Source organism: Bufo bufo, chromosome 4 (genome assembly GCF_905171765.1).
Source record: "Bufo bufo chromosome 4, aBufBuf1.1, whole genome shotgun sequence".
NCBI classification, from domain to species: Eukaryota; Metazoa; Chordata; class Amphibia; order Anura; family Bufonidae; genus Bufo; species Bufo bufo.
Genome location: NC_053392.1, coordinates 56,287,412 through 56,308,891, shown reverse-complemented (window position 1 = coordinate 56,308,891; position 21,480 = coordinate 56,287,412). Strand labels below are relative to the sequence as shown.

At 40.3% G+C, this 21,480-nt stretch overlaps 1 protein-coding gene across 1 annotated transcript in view; it reads right to left on the bottom strand.

The window, feature by feature from the left end:
- LOC120997262 (cytochrome P450 2K6-like) overlaps positions 1–21,480 on the bottom strand; it is a 94,462-nt gene that overhangs the window by 7,522 nt on the left and 65,460 nt on the right. The window contains exons 4-8 of the mRNA XM_040427278.1: positions 13,187–13,336; positions 7,525–7,685; positions 5,877–6,053; positions 4,576–4,717; positions 2,863–3,047 (exon numbers count right to left, since the gene is read on the bottom strand). Coding sequence (XP_040283212.1) covers positions 2,863–3,047; positions 4,576–4,717; positions 5,877–6,053; positions 7,525–7,685; positions 13,187–13,336 — 815 coding nt within the window. The remainder of the gene's footprint in view (positions 1–2,862; positions 3,048–4,575; positions 4,718–5,876; positions 6,054–7,524; positions 7,686–13,186; positions 13,337–21,480) is intronic.

The following is a 21,480-nucleotide window of genomic DNA, read 5'->3' as shown; positions in this document are numbered from 1 at the left end:
TTCTGAAGTTCAGATTTGGAAAAAATGTACACTATTAAAAAAAAAATACTATAGCACTATATTAGCTAAATTGAAGTCTATATGTGTATTTTACGAATATTCACTATATTGCTATATATTCTTGTTTTAGAATATTACGAATATTCTAAAAAACAAAGTTATAGCAATATAGCGAATATTTGTAAAATACACATATAGACTGTAATTTAGCTAATATAGTGCTATATTATAATTTTTTTTATAGTCAAATTTTTTTGTCTCTTCTAGGCCGAATATGCCGAATATTCAAAAAAATAAAGTTATAGCAATATAGCAAATATATTCGTTATTTAGAATATTCATCTTTTTTTTTTTTCAATCTGTACTGTTATTCCACTTTGGCATACTCCTCCCCGACAAGCGTCCCTGTCACCATGTGGGTTAGAATATACCATCGGATCTGAGTTTTCACGATCTCAGGGAAAACTCAGATCCGATGGTATTTTCTAACCCACAGGCGTTCCCATGGTGATGGGGATGCTTGTCGGGGAGCAGTATGCGAACGACCGTACAGATTGGAAAAAAAAAAATGCAAATATTCTAAATAACGAATATATTCCCTATATTGCTATATATTCGTTTTTTAGAATATTCGTCATTTTATTTTCCATATGAACATGATTCGTTCCTGCTTAAGTTGCTTGTGGGCCAATGACTCATTGACCCACAAGAAAAAAGCAGGGAGGAATCATGTTTTCAGATGTTAAAAAATGCGAATATTCGATATAGCGAATATATAGCACTATATTTGCAATATTCACGAATTAGCAAAGTTGCGATATTCGCAATTAATATTCGCTATTAGAATATTCGCGCTCAACACTATTGAGGACAACATCTGGATGGAGTTTGTGTGTTCTCCCTGTTTTTTTTTTTTTCTGGGGGGGAGGGGGTCCTTCCACAAAAACATTGTAAGCCCCATTAGGGACAGTAAGTCATAATAATGTCTGTAGATTGGTATATTAGTAAAATAAAAAAATCTATGGATGGCTTGAGTATGATAGAGTAGAGTCAAAGAACATACATATTGCTAGGCCCATTATTTAAAGGGGTTTTACGGCAAGCTAAAAATTATAAATAAAGCCTCTGAATGCTTTACCAAATAACTTCACCAGTCCCCTGCCACTTTTGTTCCAACACTTCCTCGGAGGTCAAAACACACAAATGTGATCACTCAGCCAATCATTGACTGCAGTGGTGATCTGATATGCCAATGATTAGATGCGGTGTCAAATGTATGTGTCAAGGAACCAGGGAGTAGAGACCAGCAGAGAACCTAGGAAGTGTTGGTACAGCAAAAGATCAGTGTAGTGTAGATATAAGCAAATTGTTTCTACTGAATTTAAATTTGTCCAATTTTTATTAATTTTTTAGATTCAATTCAGGAGAGAGACAGACAGATAGGCAGAGAGACATCTGTTCTCCCTTATGGAGTGTGCTTAGTAGGCATGGGGAGTCTTATAGGCCAGTCAGTGCTCTTCTGGGACATGCACATTAGCTTTCTTTCCAAAAGGAGCTATCCTTGTTACTGCTCAACCTTTTACAGTAAATGGCCTTGAAGTTGGATGACACCTAAGCCAGCATGTCATGCCCAAACAATTCTTTGGGGGTAATTCTGCTCTGAATTGATGGGTAGCAAAGAACTGGCTTAGCTAGGTGAGCAGTATTGATTAGGACTCGAGGTACAATTTCTCCTTATGAAGTCTAGTAGGCGTGAGGATTCTTAGGCCAGGCAAAACTCCTCTGGTAAAAAGATTTGTAAATTATAGTAGATTTCCTTCCAAAACGACTTGACTTATAGGATAGCATCTTGTGGCATGAAAGTCTTAGAATTCTTTTCCTTTTGGAAGGAAAGCCCATAGCTCACAATACTTCTCGTGCCTACTAAGCACTGTCAATAAGGAGAAATAGTGACTCTGGATCCCGACCAAGGCCTTTATATACAAGTTCTCTTTGATGAGGGGAAACCACCCTGAAAGTCATCTGCAGGTGTGACTCAGGCTAAGTTATTATCCAAGTTATGCTTTACGGCCTGTTTAAAAGATTGAGCATTGACTTATGGGATAGCATCAGAGACTTAGATTTATTTTCCTTTTGGAAGGAAAGCAAATTTGCATGTCCCTTTCACAGAGGAGTATTGACTGGCCTATAACACTCATGCCTACTAGGCCCACTAGTCCTCTCTCACAATCAGGGTGGAATAAAAATAATTTTAAAGAAATTCTTTGACCTTTAGTGTAGTTTTTTTTTAAGCATGTTAAGCCTTTTTTTTTATTTATTTAATAGATTTTACAGGCCAGGCAACCCGTTTAAAGTGTCAGCATGCTGGACCTAGTGGCAGGTAAATGCGTTTGGTTCCCTACCTGGCTTGGCTGTTTGTCCGAGTCTACATCACAGGTACTGGATTTCCTGACTACTCCCCTGACAACCACTATTGTACTGCATTCTCCACTCTGCTACATAACCATTATCAAACCTTGTTTAAGCATCCTTCTTACCATCATAAGTGTAACATTTGCAACTTTGCTGATCCTTTGATATAATATAATATATAATGTTCTTTTCTTTTATTCCTGGTACAAGTTGTTAGACATCTGTGGCTATGTATCCTAATTCCCATTTCCACTGACATTATTATTACAGAATCAACCAGTAGCTAACAAGTCTTTGGGCCAGATGATTCCCCCAATCTGTACCAAAATCATAGGAAAGAGGTTTGCTATGCGTGAAATTGTGCCACCTTGTTGGGTTCTCTAAGGGTATCACAAGACCTATATTCTTACAACTAATGAGTTATAAGCCTCAATATTTCTTTGTACTTACTTTGGGCAGAAGATATCCCCAGAAGTGGACATCTTTAGTAGTAGCGTGTGGCAGGTTAGTTGGAACAATGTTTGCAAAACGTTGAATCTCATGGATGACGGCGTCAGTATAGGGCATGGCTTTGCGATGACTTGCTTGGGGCACAGCTGACCCAATAACTTTTTCAATCTCATTTTGGACCTTACCTATTCTCAACACAAATACATAAAACTATAAGTTAAAGAAAATGAGTAAAAAGTTGTCAGTTATTAATATTGCTCATATTTAATATAGAGCTCCACTCCGGTAATCATGGATTACTGCAAGTCTAATCATCATCACAAGTTACTCCCTAATACTAATTTTACTAATGCAAAATTTTCCAATTTCAGGCTGGTTAAGTAGCCCCCAAGATGGCTGATGGTTCTTGCCTTACCCTTAGGTGCTGATATGGGTGTAAGTGAGGCTACACCCTACCACAGCGTGTCCCACTTAGGTGTTCTTTAATGGGGTTGCACCAACCCCTTGTAACGAAGATGCCCTGATTTTTCCTGAAGTCCCTATGACTGCAAGGCCATTATCCTTTTCTGGAAACACTCTTGCCTACTGACAACTGTGGGTGTTGGGGAGAACTACAATGAATGTCCAGACAACCACCAGTGAACCCAAAGCCTTCCAAAACCTGGCTGGGTAGTATAAAACTAATGCTACCCCTAGGTATTCATCAGAGCCCAATGCAAGGTAGGACATTTTTGGCTTCTAGAGACCCAGGATCCATCTGTGAAGCTCATGACAGAATTCTGGTGCTGGCACACTATTATCAGACCTATCAGAATAACGAGTAAAAGAATAAGTTGAAACAAAAAACAGGAGACAAACATGATGAATGCAGTACACAAGAGTTTAAATCCAGATACTAGCAGAATATTACAAGCTTCTATTTGAAAAAGAGTTTGGTGGCCATGTGTCAAACACTTGTGTTTCACGATAGTCTTTTGTTACAGTCTGTGGATGTAGATCCACTGTACCAACCACCAGGAGTGATAGGCTACTGACCCACAAGGATCATAGACACCAATGTGAGGCACCAGGGGGTCATGTAATACCTATGGTCAAGATACAGGCTGAGGTCAGGGCAGACAGCAAGAATCAAAGTCCAGGAATCCAGCAGTGGCCTGTACACAGGAGCAAACAATTTTTAGCTCTAGAAGAACCACACTAGACCTATAGATCAGGCAATGTGTGAAACAAGGAGCCCAGCATATATAGGGTAGTTAATGAGTTCATTAGTCATCAGCTGGACAGCAGCACATACAGCAAGGAGAGAACCCATATAGTTCTGGAACAGAGTAGAGATACAATGAGCTAAGCAGAGGACACAATCCGCCAACATAAAATCATTCATATTTCCTGCACTGCCAGAGGATGCGCTTAATTTATGATGAGGCGCACACTATGTGATAAATTAAGCGCATCTTCTGGCAGTCCATGTGTCTAGATTGAAATCTACTCAAGCTACTCCGGCTAGGATCAATGACCCTGCCCACACCAGGCCCCAACCACATGCCTTTTTCAGAAATTGGTGAGGGTGGTGCACTTGCACCTGCATTTTTTACTCCAGTTTCTGGTGTACAAGGGCATAGTTTACCAGAAACTGGTGGACACACAGTACTGTGTGATGTAGCATATGTCTACGGTATAGTAGGGGAACATATACACAATCAGCATTCTCACTTTGGATTTCTGGATATTTCATCATCAGAAGAAGACCCCATCTCAGAGTGGTTGAGGTTGTGTCCATGCCAGCAGAAAAGAGGTCCGTCACAAGCACCTCTAGGTTTTCATTAGTAAACCATAATTTCAAATTAGTTTTTTCCTAGAAAGTGAAAAATAAAATATTACATGCAAAGCAAAAGTTAACAGGTTTTCTGACAACAAGATGAAATGTCCTTACGATATGTCATAAAACAATGTAGAAACCTTTTATAAGAATTCTACTTCCTCCTTTCTAGGAAGTGCTATTTTTACTCATCAAAAAGGACATGATCTGCGATGAAGGCGCCAATGCAGATGTGAACATACATTAAAAAGTGGAATATAAAACAAAAACAATACGTGCTTTATCTTTATGTCTGGTATTTGGAAATTTAGATTGTGTTTTTCGAAAAGAAACAGAAGAAAATGATAGCGGAGGGACAGATGTTTTCTGTGCACTATGATCACTTACTGAAGAGTACCTTCAATTTCCTAGGACCTTATCGGAAATCTGTTACAAGCCACCCTCCTAAAACTAAGGGTACTTTCACACTAGCGTTTTTCCTTTCCGGCATAGAATTCCGTCCTAGGGGCTGTATACTGGAAAATAACTGATCAGTTTTATCCCCATGCATTCTGAATGGAGAGCAATCCGTTCAGGATGCATCATGATGTCTTAAGTTCAGTCTTTTTGACTGATCAGGATGGAGATAATACCGCAGCATGCTACAGTTTTATCTCCGGCCAAAAAACTGAACACTTGCCTGAATGCCGGATCCGGCATTTTTTGCCATAGGAATGTATTAATGCCGGATCCGGCATTCAAAATACTGGAATGCCGGATATGTCCTTCCGATCTGTGCATGCGCAGACCCTTAAAAATGTGAAAAAAAAAATAGAAACAGATCCGTTTGTCCGTATGACAAACGGACAGATGGATCCGTTCTTGCAATGCATATGTGAGACGGACCCGCATCCGGATCCGTCTACAAATGCTGTCCAGTTGCATGCAGATTGCCTGATCCGACAGGAACGGAACTGCTTGCCGGATCACTCTGCCGCAAGTGTGAAAGTACCCTAAGGGGAACTACTGGGCCCCCTCAGCCATCAGGACCCAGGTGCCACTATACTACCTTTGCATTTCCTAAAGATTATCTAGGAAGTTTACCAGCAGTCCTATGCAAAAAAAAACAACAAACAAACTGCACATTGTAATATCACCATGAGTTGAGATAAATTGCAAAGCCACCTTTACTAAATCTGTACCAGCGTTTCAGTACCTCTTGTTGTTTCACCAGGAATGCGTCAATAAGGTTCCTCTGGTCATTAACATCCAGTATTTTTTTCTGGTTGGTGAAGGTTTCACGAACAAACTCATGCAGTTCATCCACATTCCTCATAACTACTGTATGGATACTTGAACACCAGTGTATCAGTGATGGATAGGCATTGTACAGCTGCAATGGAAAAAAACGTGATGAAAAAAATGAATAGCAGTAGAAAAAGTGAGGAAAGGTTAAAGAGGTATTACCGTCTGGGACACTGATGGCTTATTGCTAGCATATACCATCAATGTCAAATAGGTCCTGTCTCACCTCTGGGGCTTGCCCTATCTCCAGAACAGGACCCCCAAAGTGAACAGAGAACAGCTGTGCATATGCGTCCACCCTCTGTTCACCTGTCACGGTCCCTCCTGTGAGAGAGGTGAGAAGATCGAATAGACTTACTGCATGTGAGGCTATTTGACAGGTCTCTCTGTTTTCCTCTATGTATGTTGTTGTTTGGCAGGATCCCACCTCTCCTCAGGTGCTGCTCGTTATTATTTATGAGGCTCTATTTAGATCCGCCTCACACTGCTGACCATGCGGTTTATAGTTTCTGCTTGGAGTTTCTAGTGCTGGTTTGCCTTGGATCTCCTGCTTCTCCATACATCTCTAAGCTAAGTACTTGTTGCCTTTACTGTTTCTTATTATCTGGTGTATGTTGTTTCTAGGCCTCAGGGAGATGTAGGTTCCATCATTCTAAAAGGAACCAGCTGTCTCATCCCCTGCTACCTACTGTATCCTAGGGCTCGTCAGTTTTAGCAGGGCTTTAGGTATCCAGTGTATGAGTATTACAGGCAGGAGTTAGGGAAAGGCCTAGGGATTACTAGGACGTCACCATCCCTCTTCCTTAGCTTTTGAGGCCTAAATTGTTGTCTATTCGTTGTGGTGTGTATGTGGTGTTTTCCCTTCCCCTTAACCTGTGACATCGCCTCTATGAGTTCCAAACACAGCCAACCAATGGCTCTGCATTTCCAGCAGTCCCATAGAGGTGAATAGAGAGGTAGCTGCACTTGGGCCGTGAGCTGTCCATTCACTGCTATGGGACTTCAGAAAATAGCCAAGCTACTGCTTCCACAGTGATGACCAGTGAGAGAGCAAGCTTCTAATGTACGTAATGTGTAATGCTCTCCAAATTTGAGAATTCGTGATCTCCAGTCATTGTTTACTTGATCAGCAATGTAATATATTCGTGATAAAATCGCAATAAATTTGTGATTAGAGTATTCAACACTCTTCGTGAATACAAATATATGGCAATATATTTTAAATATTTGCGAATTCTCGAAGTGGCGATATTCGAGATTAAAATTCGCGATTCGAATATTCACGCTCAACACTAGTCTGTATGTCTGCATTTGTAGCTCAGTCTTAGTCAAAAGACTGAGCTACAGTACCATATGCATCCACATAGACAAGGATGGCACTGTACTGATAACTCTGCTGGATGCAATCCTTCCAAAAGCACAGTGGCCCCTTCTTTCTGGTGACTATTAGGGAGCCTAAGGCCCACATCAATTTCAAATTGAAGGTCTATCCTGAGGACAGTCCATCAATTTTTCCAGAAAAACTCTATAAATATAATATGGAGTTGGGCAGAGCTCACCGTAGCCATTGGACTTCCAACTAATTTGATATTTTCAGTAATGATCTTTAAAAGCTTCAGAAGTGCAGGATCTTCATAATCAAATCGTTTACTCAGTAAGATGGAGACTATAATGTTGGCTACAGCTGCGTTTAAAATCATGGTGTTATCAAAGGGCTCTCCTGGAAATACAATGAGAAGACAAGGTTCAAAATGTATACAGTGAATTAGATTTTTAAAGTGTTTGAATTATCTCCACATGTATCTCAACAGTAATATCATGTGATAGCTTATGGAGTAAGTGGCCATTATATGGAGCCTCCAAAAAAATCCAGACAGGGTTTGCCACTAACCGAAAGGCCATGACTGCTGATATATCTATCTACAATAGGGAAAGGAGTGTAGCTAAAGGGGGAAATGAGAAAGACCTAGGCCCTGGTGCTAGAGGGGGCCCAGTTGCCCTGCTGCCATGCATGAAGACACCACATTATAATTGGTACTTGGTAGGTGGATGGCCCTTGAGTTTCAAGTGTGATTAGTAAAACCTTAATAGATGGATGGCAGCACAGGTTGGTTCGTGTTTCTAAGGCTAGGTTCGTATCTCTGTTTAGGCATTCCAGAAGTCTAGCTATGCCAGAAACCCACCAGATCCCATTATACAGTGGGATGCGAAAGTTTGGACAACCTTGTTAATCGTCATGATTTTCCTGTATAAATCGTTGGTTGTTACGATAAAAAATGTCAGTTAAATATATTATATAGGAGACACACACAGTGATATTTGAGAAGTGAAATTAAGTTTATTGGATTTACAGAAAGTGTGCTATAATTGTTTAACCACTTCCCATCTGGGCCCTTTGCCCCCTTCCTGACCAGGCCAAATTTTGCAAAACTGACATATCTCACTTTATGTGGTAATAACTTTGGAACGCCTTTATTTATCCAAGTCATTCAGAGATTGTTTTCTCGTGACACATTGTACTTCATGATAGTCATAAATTTGAGTCAAAATATTTCACCTTTATTTATGAAAAAATCCCAAATTTACCCAAAAATTTGAAAAATTCGCAATTTTCTAAATTTCAATTTCTCTGCTTTTAAAACAGAAAGTGATACCTCATAAAATATTTATTATTTAACATTCCCCATATGTCTACTTTATGTTGGCATCATTTTGGAAATGTCATTTTATTTTTTTAGGACGTTAGAAGGCTTAGAAGTTTAGAAGCAATTCTTCAAATTTTTAAGAAAATTGCCAAAACCCACTTTATAAGGACCAGTTCAGGTCTGAAGTCACTTTGTGGGGCCTACATAGTGGATACCCCCATAAATGACCCCATTGTAGAAACTACACCCCTCAAGGTATTCAAAACCGATTTTACAAACTTTGTTAACCCTTTAGGCGTTCCACAAGAATTAAAGGAAAATGGAGATCAAATTTTTTAATTTCACTTTTTTGGCAGATTTTCCATTTTAATCAATTTTTTTCTTTAACACATCGATGGTTAACAGCCAAACAAAACTCAATATTTATTACCCAGATTCTGCGGTTTACAGAAACACCCCACATGTGGTCGTAAACTGCTGTATGGGCACACGGCAGGGCGCAGAAGATAAGGAACTCCACATGGTTTTTAGATGCCATGTCCCATTTGAAGCCCCCTGATGCACCCTTACAGTAGAAACTCCCAAGAAGTGACCCCATTTTGGAAACTAGGGGATAAGGTGCCAGTTTTATTAGTACTATTTTTGGGTACATATGATTTTTTGATCATTCATTATAACACTTTATGGGGCAAGGTGACCAAAAAATTGGTTGTTTTAGCACAGTTTCTATTTATTTATTTTTACAGCGTTCACCTGAGGGGTTCAGTCAAGTGACATTTTTATAGAGCAGATTGTTACGGACGTGGCGATACCTAATATGTATACTTTTTCTCATTTATTAAAGTTTTACACAATAATAGCATTTTTGAAACCAAAAAATTATGTTTTAATGTGTCCATGTTCTGAGTGCTATAGTTTTTTTATTTTTTGAGAGATTTTCTTATGTAGGGGCTCATTTTTTGCGGGATGAGGTGACGGTTTTATTGGTACTATTTTGTGGGACATACGCGTTTTTGATCACTTGGTGTTGCACCTTTTGTGATGCAAGGTGACAAAAATTGCTTGTTTTGACACAGTTTTTTTTTTTTTTTTTTACGGTGTTCACCCGAGGGGTTAGGTCATGTGATATTTTTATATTTTTATAGAGCTGGTTTTTACGGACGCGGCAATACCTAATATGTATACTTTTTTTTATTTGTTTCACTTTAACACAATAATAGCATTTTTGAAACCAAAAAAATGATGTTTTAGTGTCTCCATGTTCTAAGAGCTATAGTTTTTTTTATTTTTTGAGAGATTTTCTTATGTAGGGGCTCATTTTTTGCGGGATGAGGTGACGGTTTTATTGGTACCATTTTGTGGGACATACGCGTTTTTGATCACTTGGTGTTGCACCTTTTGTGATGCAAGGTGACAAAAATTGCTTGTTTTGACACAGTTTTTTTTATTTTTTTTTACGGTGTTCACCCGAGGGGTTAGGTCATGTGATATTTTTATAGAGCTGGTTTTTACGGACGCGGCAATACTAAATATGTCTATTTTATTTTATTTTTTCTATTTTAAATTTTTTTTTTTATTCCTTACTTGTTTTTTTTTTTTTTTTTACATGTGAAACTTTTTTTTATTTTATTTTTTCAACCCTTTATTTTATTTTTATTTTATTTTACACTTTTCGTCCCCCATAAGGTCATACAAGACCTCTGGGGGACATTTACTTCACTTTTTTTTTTTTTTTTACACTGTTGATTTCTCCTGTAACTGGGGCTGACATAGTAGCCCCAGTTACAGGACAAATGCACCCCTATAGAGGCTGTACAGCAGCAATCCTGCGCTGTACAGCCTCACAGCAGGGCTGATCGAGGTCTCTGAGAGACCTCACACAGCTCCTGCACACTCCGGTCACGGCGGTCACATGACCGCCGGAACAGGAAGCGCACAGCGCTTCCTTCTCTGCAGACACAGCGCTCGGTGAGCGCTGTGTCTGCAGCGATCGTGAAGGCAGGGACACCTGGGCACTGTCCCTGCCTTGTCTTAGGGTTGCCCTGCTGTCACTGACAGCGGGCAACCCGATCAGCAGCTGCACGATTAGCGTGCAGCTGCTATTTCTGACAAGACGTTTTAAAACGTGCTGTCAGAAATAGACGTCCACCCATAGGACGTTTATATCCTATGGGCGGACGTGAGGCGGTTAAACAAAATTAGGCAGGTGCATAAATTTGGGCACCACAAAAAAGAAATGAAATCAATATTTAGTAGATCCTCCTTTTGCAGAAATTACAGCCTCTAAACACTTCCTGTAGGTTCCAATGAGAGTCTGGATTCTGGTTTAAGGTATTTTGGACCATTCCTCTTTACAAAACATCTTTAGTTCATTCAGGTTTGATGGCTTCCGAGCATGGACAGCTCTCTTTAAGTAACACCACAGATTTTCTATTATATTCAAGTCTGGGGACTGAGATGGCCATTCCAGAACGTTGTACTTGTTCCTCTGCATAAATGCCTTAGTGGATTTTGAGCAGTGTTTAGGGTCGTTGTCTTGTTGAAAGATCCGGCCCTGAGTGGAATCCATGCGTCCCTCAACTTTGACAAGATTTCCAGTCCCTGCACTGGCCACACAGCCCCACAGCATGATGGAACCACCACCATATTTTACTGTAGGTAGCAGGTGTTTTTCTTGGAATGCTGTGTTCTTTTTCCTCCATGCATAACGCCCCTTGTTATGGCCAAATAACTCAATTTTAGTTTCATCAGTCCACAGCACCTTATTCCAAAATGAAGCTGGCTTGTCCAAATGTGCTTTAGCCCACCTCAAGCGGCACTTTTTGTGCTGTGGGCGGAGAAAAGGCTTCCTCTGCATCACTCTCGCATACAGCATCTCCTTGTGTAAAGTGCGCCGAATGGTTGAACGATGCACAGTGACTCCATCTGCAGCAAGAGGATGTTGTAGGTCTTTAGTGCTGGTCTGTGGGTTGACTCTGACTGTTCTCACTATTCGTCGCTTCTGTCTATCCGAGTTTTTTCTTGGTCTGCCACTTCGAGCCTTAACTTGAACTGAGCCTGTGGTCTTCCATTTCCTCAATATGTTCCTAACTGTGGAAATAGACAGCTGAAATCTCTGAGACAGCTTTCTGTATCCTTCCCCTAAACCATGATGGTGAACAATCTTTGTCTTCAGGTCATTTGAGAGTTGTTTTGAGACCCCCATGTTGCTACTCTTCAGAGAAAATTAAAAGAGGAGGGAAACTTACAATTGACCCCCTTAAATACTCTTTCTCATAATTGGATTCACCTGTGTATGTAGGTCAGGGGTCACTGAGCTTACCAAGCCAATTTGAGTTCCAATAATTAGTTCTAAAGGTTTTGGAATCAATAAAATGACAACAGTGCCCAAATTTATGCACCTGCCTAATTTTGTTTAAACAATTATAGCACACTTTCTGTAAATCCAATAAACTTCATTTCACTTCTCAAATATCACTGTGTGTGTCTCCTATATGATATATTTAACTGACATTTTTTATCGTAACAACCAACGATTTATACAGGAAAATCATGACGATTAACAAGGTTGCCCAAACTTTCGCATCCCATTGTAGTGAATGGGGATCCAGTGGTGCCTAGCGGTGTCCAGCGATGCTGGACACTGTAATTCCAGTAGCCTGTTCCTCTGCCATAATAGACTAGTGGAGTGACTAAATGTAGATGAACTTGGCCAAGGCCTTTCTACCATAGGTATTTTCAAATTTTCCCTTTGCAGAAATGTAGGATCATTAGTTAAAAGGCAGTTTTAGTGGTTGAACCCCTTAAAGAAAAGATGTTCTGACTGTACATTGGGGTGAAGGATGTGGTGTTATTACCTAGTGTTATAGTTTCACCTTTACTAGAACGGTCCTAGATATTGTAAAGCTCTGTTGCAGTAGGGTCTCATCCATACTATATTTTATAGAAAATCAAAAAGCATGGAGGGTGATTAAGGAACTCAACTAACTTAAAATTGTTGTTCCTGGTTAGAAAAAAGGATCCAAACCAGTCTTTATATGGATTGCAGCTGAGCTCCATTCAAATGAAAGTTTTTTTTTCTAATTTTGGACAATCCTATTAAGGACAGCATACAGACCTCATACAGAGGTAGCCCTGGTCAGATTAGATATATAAACCCTAGTGCTACAAGGCAATAATGCAAATCATTGAATCACTAAAGAGTGTTTGGTCTTGAGTGTGAATACAACTAGAACAACATCTCTATCAAGTTGACTCACGTTGATAGATCCATAATTAATAAATATATTGATTGGCTACTAATAATTGGGAATAGTAGACCAAAGGATCATACAATGACTGTGAAATTAGTGATAACAGAAACCAGCCATACCAAGGTCCATGAGAAAAACAGAAAACAACCCTATTTGAAAGTAACCACGCAATTAGAAGATGAATGTGGACCTTTAGAATCATCTCTTTTGGTGGGCCCATTGCACTCCAGTCCAACATTAATTATTCCTAATAATTCTTGTAATTGTAATTTCAATTTAAAAAGCCATGCACATGATAAAGTATGATGAAACCATACACCAACCTTTGTAAGATTTTAGCTTCTTTACCAAAAAATCACTTTCTTCAGAAATCTTGCTTTCAATGGCTTCTTTTCCCATTCCAAAATCTCTAAGAGTTGAAAGAGCGAATCGTCTCATCACTCTCCAGTTCTCATCATGAGAAAAAATAACTCCTGAGGACAAAAGGTAAAAATTGTAGATATACAAGATGGCCACTAACATTTTCTAGTCAATGGTTTGTTCATTCAAAACTCTCTACATATCATATAATTAAAAACATTCTCAGATAAAAAAATATATGCCATGATTAACTAACTAAAGTCTTCCCAGGATGAAGAAATCTGCCTGAGAAGCATAGGACCTTTCAATGTGGCCCACGTTCCGACTGCCTGGTGCATTTTAGTATGATGCCGCTACACTTTTCTTTCAGTAATCAAACTCGATACAGTCCTGTAGTGTAGGCATCAAGTTTATTATTTTTTTTGTCAACAATGCGTTTTAAGGCTGAAAACTTCTTCATCAGGTTCATTAAGATATAAAGCATATAACAAACAATGCTGAAAAGCTCCTAAACACGGATGGGGCTAGTCAGGATTTATACAATGGACTGGATAAGACAATTCGAAACATTTACACATAATGAATGACTCCAGAAACCATGTAACATGGTGACATAGCATGCACGTCAAGCTCCCTGTCCATGTCCAGGTGTTCAGCCCTGAGCAGGAGATGCTGAGCGCAATGAGGAGAGAGGTCATTGGCTGCAAACTAGTGATGCCTTTTCGAATGATGGGACAGAAGTCAGTTAGACACCCTGGTCCTGAACCAAGCACCCTGAGAATTCTTCTGTCCTTCTCCTCCTATGTCTCTCTCCTCCCCTTCTTCTATCTTATGTACAAAATGTACTCAGTGGTTCATTCATGTGTTTGGTTAAATGCTCCAGGGAGCACCACCTGAAAGTAGGTCTTGTTGAAGCCATGAAGTTATAGGATTCACTGATGGATCAGTTGAATTTATGCTATGCAGTCAAAGGTGTGGTGTTCATCTATTCAAGGTGGTACATCTATTTAACCCTTTCATGACCAAGGGTCATTGATGCCCCAGTGTCCAGGTCAAAATTTACAAATCTGACATGCGTCACTTTATGTGGTAATTGCTTTGGAACACTTTTATTTATCCAAGCCATTCTGAGATTGTTTTTTCGTGACATATTGTACTTCATGATAGTCATAAATTTGAGTCAATATATTTCACCTTTATTTATGAAAAAATCCCAAGTTTCCCAAAAATCTTGAAAAATTCACAATTTTCAAAATTTCAATTTCTCTGCTTTTAAAACAGAAAGTTATACCTAATAAAATATTTATTACTTAACATTTCCCATTTGTCTACTTTATGTTGGCATCATTTTGGAAATGTCATTTTATTTTTTTAGGACGTTAGAAGGCTTAGAAAAAAGGCTTAGAAAATTTCCAAAACCCACTTTTTAAGGACCAGTTCAGGTCTGAAGTCACTTTGTGGGGCTTACAAAGTGGAAGCCCACTATAAATGACCCCACTGTAGAAACTACACCCCTCAAGTTACTCAAAACTGATTTTACAAGATTTGTTAACCCTTTAGGTGTTCAACAAGAATTAAAGGAAAATGGAGATGAAATTTCAAAATTTAACTTTTTTGGCAGATTTTCAATTTTATTAAAAAAATTTCATTAATACATTGAGGGTTAACAGCCAAACAAAACTCAATATTTATTACCCTGATTCTGCGGTTTACATAAACTCCCCACATGTGGTTATAAACTGATGTAAGGGCGCACGGCAGGGCGCAGAAGGAAAGGAATGCCGTATGGTTTTTGGAAGGCATATTTTGCTGGACTGGTTTTAGATGCCATGTCCCATTTAAAGCCCCCCTGATGCACCCTTACAGTAGAACCTCCCAAAAAGTGACCTTATTTTGAAAACTACGGGATAAGGTGCCAGTTTTATTGGTACTATTTTGGGGTACATATGATTTTTAATTGCTCTATATTAAGTTTTTTGTGAGGCAAGGTAACTGAAAAATGGCTGTTTTGGCACAGTTTTTTAAATTTTTTTACAAGATTCATCTGACAGGGTAGATCATGTGCTATTTTTATAGAGCAGGTTGTTACGGACGCAATGATATCAAATATGTCTACTTTCTTTGTTTGTTTGTTTCAGTTTTACATAATAAAGCATTTTTGAAAAAGAAATTATGTTTTTGTGTGTCCATTTTCTGAACGCCATATGTTTTTCATTTTTCTGCTGATCGTCTTGTGCAGGGGCTCGTTTTTTGCAGAAAGAGTTGAGGTTTTTATTGGTACAATTTTTGGGTACATAGGATATTTTGGTCATTCATTATTACACTTTATGAGGCAAGGTGACCAAAAAATTGGCTGTTTTGGAAAAGTTTTTATTTATTTATTTTTACAGCGTTTATCTGAGGGGTTAGGTCATGTTACAGTTTTATAGAGCAGATCGTTACGGACGTGGCAATACCTAATATGTATACTTTTTCTTATTTATTTAAGTTTAACACAATAATAGCATTTCTGAAACCAAAAAAATTATGTTTTAGTGTATCCATAGTCTGAGAGCCATAGCTTTTTTATTTTTTAGGCGATTGTCTTAAATAGGGTATCATTTTTTGCCGGATGAGGTGACGGTTTGATTGGTACTATTTTGGGGGTCAAAATCCTTTTTGTTCGCTTGCTATTGCACTTTTTGTGATGTAAGGTGACAAAAATGGCTTTTTTGGCACTTTTTTTATTTATTTTTTACGGTGTTTATCTGAGGGTTTAGGTCATGTGATATTTTTATCGAGCAGGTTATTACGGATGCGGCGATACCTAATATGTACACTTTTTTTTCATTTATTTCACTTTAACACAATAATAGCATATTTGAAATAAAAAAAATATGTTTTAGTGTCTCAATGTTTTAAGAACTATAGTTTTTTATTTTTTAAGCAATTTTCTTATGTAGGGTCTCATTTTTTGCGGGATGAGGTGACAGTTTCATTGGTACCATTTTGTTTAAGATACACCTTTTTGATTGCTTGGTGTTGCACTTTTTGTGATGTAAGGTGACAAAAATGGCTTTTTTTATACAGTTTTTATTTTTATTTTTTTATGGTATTCATTGGACGGGGTCTATCATGTGATATATTTATAGAGACGGTTGTTACGGACGCGGTGATACCTAATATGTGTATTTTTTTTTTCATTTTTTATAGGAAAAGGCAATTTATTTTTTTAATTTTACATTTTTATTTATTTATTTATTTTTACTTTTATTATTTTCACTTTTTTTTTAATCAAGTCCCTCTTGGATCTTGAAGATCCAGTGGGGCTGATGGCTGTACTATACTTTGCAATGCTTTTGCATTGCAAATTATAATACTATTAGATCTCCTGTAGGTGGCAACACTGGACGCTTTTGCAAAGCGCGGCAGCCCCGATGGTGGAGAGAGGGAGCCCCCTCCCTCTATTAAACCCCATGGATGCTGCTGCCGCGGCATCTGAGGGGTTACAGCAGAGTGTCAGCATAGAGCTGACACTCTCAGCTGATGGCGGCGGCTCAGGAATGGAGCCGCCACTATCAAACACAGCAGGGGGACCGCATCGGAGGCAGGGAGCAGCGCTGGAAAGGAGGGGGGGTACGGCCAGCATTGAGGGAGGCAGCACAAATGGGGGCAGGAGGAATGTATGCAGAGCGCAGATCAGAGCCTGGAACAGGCATTTTTTCACTGCCGCGATCCGATTGGTTAGTCTGCATAGACTAACCAATCGGATCGATTGCCGGCAAGGGGCCACTCTGATTGGTCTCTTGCCGGCATTACTGCACTGTATGCTGTATACGTGACAGCAGCAGGGCAGGGGCAGAAGCTTTGCAGCGCTTGGATTAAAGAGCTGGCTTGACGTTTATACACGTGGTAGCTGCACGGGGCATGTGCAAATATCACGTATATAAACGGATTGCAGTTGGGAAGGTGTTAAAGGTTGTGATGTCAACAATATTGCACACAAAGAGACTGCAGTAACTGTAGTATTTCGCTAATTTTTGACCTAATATTCGCCATAAATTCGCAAAATTCTAGAATTCGTGATCTCCAGTCATTTTTTTCTTGATTGCGAAAATCGGCAAAGTAATATGTGCATATTGCGCTCGCAATACAGGCGTGGCTCAGTTTTGCTACATTTTTCAAGCTGCTAGAAGTTTCCTGAGACTGGAGAAAATGCACAGTACAGTAATTCCTATCACACTACCTAACACCCTGCACTGGAGCCTATCAACTACACTATATCAGGATATAACCTACACTGACTATCTCCCACTAACTATCTGTATTATATATATATATAAACTAACTATCTAATGTAATTGGATAAGGAATAGGATCCAGATGAAAGCACAGAGCACAGCAATGTCACTGCTCTCTCTCAGAACTGCAAGCAAACAGCAGAAAATGACTGCTGGGGAGGTTCTTATATAGTAAGGGGTAGGCAACTTTCCTATTGGTTGCTAGGGATGTTGCTAAGCTCTGACAAAGACATTGCAGCCTTTTCATTGGCCCACAAGCAAGAAGGGAGGTTACTGATGAAAACAAAATCTAGAATATTCGTGATTACGAATATACTGTATATCACTATATTCTACATCTTCACAAATTCTCAAAGTGCCGATATTTGCGATAAAAATTTGCGATTATAATATTCGTGATCAACACTAGTCTGTTAGAAGACTTGCCATTAATAGTGTACCCTACCTGTGTTTTTTTTTTTTACTGTTTATAGACTAAGATCTATGTTTGTCTAACTGCTTAGATGCAGGTTGCCAGTTGCTTATCGAATATTTCATCTATGCGGTCTCACTGAATTGAACTTCCCTCTATGCTTGACTAACTGTTAAAAGGAAATGTGCCACTAAAATTGTATGCGCTCTGGATACACATGTCAGCGCCCGAGCGTTGTCCTTGCATCGGCCTCACAGAACTCATTGCGCATGCGCCAGCTGCACAAACGGGCGCTGCACAAACATTATGTCGGCAATGAGCAGTGAATACATTTTCAGTGGGGCGATGCTGGGCTCCAACTGCCGGAGGGACGTCCCCTTGGGCTCCTTATTGAGGTACTTTGCATATTAATAAAACCGATTTTATAGACCAAATAAAAGACACAGGGCAGTAATACTAGTATATTGTAATGTAAATCGTGGAGACTAATGTTATTAGCTCAGTAAGTAAAATACAGGTGACAGTCTCCCCTTTAACAGCTTTTTAGAAAACATTAAGACATTTGCTTTATGGCAGCACCATGGGCCTTAGACACAATGGTCTGGAGGGGACCCTATTGCCTTCTAAGGGAGAGCTTTCTGGCATTCTCTATGCCCTGTGCAGAAGTCATTGTACAAGGAAAGAATATATAAGATTTGACATTCACCTACTGTGAATGGTGGATCCTGTCTTATCTATACACAGAGGTGATATCATTACAGGCAAGTAAGTGACAGATAAGCAGATAACTACAGTAAAATGTACAGATCAAGAAGTGTCAGCCTATTATTAGTGTGAAAACTGCAGGATTTTATCATTTTGTTTAAATCAGTGGTTCCCAATCAGTGGCTCGGGACCACATTTGGCTCTCTACCCCCTCCTGTGTGGCTTACCATGGAACATTGTTGCAGACCTATCTTAGATTTACCATCAAACAGTGACAATTTGGATGGTATAATACTAGAGTTCAGACAATATTAAGCAGCAAATTTGTGCACTTCTCTCTTATATTTTTGAATTGTCTGTGGCTCCTACCAAAGCTGAAAGTAGAATACAGCTCACAAAATACAAATGGTTGAGGAGCTCTGTTTAAATATAGATATTGACATGGAAAAATAAAATCATCAGGAATATGTTAAACTTAAAAACCGGATTTTAATGATAGATACGTTTGTGATGAAACATTACCTTTAAAGATGAAGGAGATGAAAGGTTGAGATGAAAGACCATAATTGAGGAGCAAACTCGAGGCTGATCAGTTTTGAGATGAGTATAGGAAATGATGGTACAACATGCAGGGAAAACAAATGATAATAGGTGAAATTCGATAACACGTGGTCGTAACAGGTGTTGAATTCCTCTGAGGCCCCAACAATTAGGAATTCACTGTACAGAAAAGATCAAGTGATTATGTGGCTGGAGGTATATTAGATGGTCTTTGGATACCAATTTTACTGCAGACCAGTGGAGTACAGGCCCCAAACATTAGTCATTCACCAGACAGAAAATGCCTTTTATGCCACTGTATTTACCTAAGACAGGGACCATTCTTTGTTCTGGGTGCCGGCGGATATGTGTGGGCTGGCATGAGGAAATTCAATTAAACGTGGTCGTCACAAGTGTTGAATTCCTCTGAGATCCATGCCTCATTCATTTTTAGAAATGTGAGATAGTCCACACTGTCGTGATCTAGGCGAGTGCGCTTATTGGTCACGATACCCCCTGCTGCGCTGAACGTCCTTTTAGACAGGAAACTCGATGAGGAGCAAGCCAAGAGTTCCATGGCAAATTGTGCCAGCTCTGGCCACAAGTCAAGCCTGCACACCCAGTAGTCCAGAGGTTCCTTGCTTCTCAGAGCGTCCACATCGGCCGTTACCCCAATGTAGTCGGACACCTGTCAGTCTAGGCGTTCCCTGAGGCTGGATCCGAAGGGTGGCTGTCGATGGGTTGGCTGCAAGAATGATCTCATATCTGAAGTGACCAACACATCTTCAAACCACCCTCTTCTTGCATGCGCGGTAAGATTGGTACCCGCAACAGTTTCTCTGTCGGTGGAAATTCCTCTGCCAGTGCCCTCAAAAGGAGAATGCAGCATCTCTCGCAGCAAGGCTTGGAAATGCTGCTGAATTCTGACAGCCCTTTGTGATGCTGGTAACATGTCCGCCATTTTGTGTTTGTACTGGGGGTCAAAGTACTTTGCCACCCAGTACTGGTCCTTGCCCTTTATACTTTTTATACGAGGGTCCCTCTTCAAACACTGGAGCATGAAGGCCCCCATTTTCAATAAATTGGAAGCAGTGGAGCGCCCTGGCTCCTGCTCATCGCCCAGGAGAATGTCGGTCTCCTTCCCCCATACACTGACAACACCAGGGATCCCCGAAAAGTTTAAAGACTGCTCTTCTTGCTTCTCCTCCTCCCCCCAGCCACCATCCTCCTCTGAATCCTCTTCAGACTCCTGCTGACTTGTCTCAGATGGAGTAGCCCCCCTGGGAATTCATTCAGCCTTGCGACTTTCTCATCTTCCAGCTCCTGCGCCTCGACGGCTTAATCAATGACAAAACGCAATGCATGCTACAGAAAGAAGGCGTAAGTCATGATGTCACTGATGACGCCCTGGCAGCGACTGACCAGTTTGGTGATCTCATCAAATGGCCGCAGAAGTCTTCATGCGTCGCGCATGAGCAGCCACTGGCACGGTGAAAAGAAACCAAGCACCCCAGAACCTGTCCTGCTGCAGAGTTCGTACAGGTAGTCATTAACGGCATGTTGCTGGAGTAGCCTATCAAGATAATACAAGGTGGAGTTCCAACGGGTCGGGCTGTCAGTCACAAATCAGACGTCTGACGAGCAGGTGGTGTCGCTGCTGAACGTCAGCAAGGCGAGTTATGGCCTTCTAAGATCTTCCAAAATGGCCAGAGATTTGCTGGCCTGCCGCAAGACATCCTGAACCCCGGTTTATTTGTCAACGAATCGCTGCACGACTAAGTTCAGGACGTGTGCCATGCATGGCACGTGTGTCATTTTGCCTTGTTTCAGCGTGCTCAACAGATTGGCAGCGTTGTTGCACACTACTATACCAACTGTCAAATTGAGCGGGGTTAGCCACTCATCGGCCTGTGACCGCAGAGCTGAAAGCAGTGCAAGACCGGTGTGGCTTTTGGCTTCCAGGCACAACAGCTGCAGTACAGCATGGCAACGTCTCACCTGGCACGTTGAATAGGTTCTGGGGAGCTTGGGGGGCAAAGCGGAAGAGGCGGTAGCAGTGGAAAAGGAGGAGTCAGCCGAGGTGGAGACGGAGGATGAAGTAGGAGGAGGAGAAGAAGAGGCAGGCCTGCATGCAATCCGTGGCGGTAAAACCAAATTCACATGGGTGCCACGGGTTGCATGCTTGACAGCCGTCAGAAGGTTCACCCAGTGGGCAGTAAAAGTTATGTGCCTTTCCTGCCTGTGCTTGTTAGACCACGTGTCTGTGGTCAGATGTATCTTGGCACCGACACTGTATGCAAGACATACATTCACTTGCCGC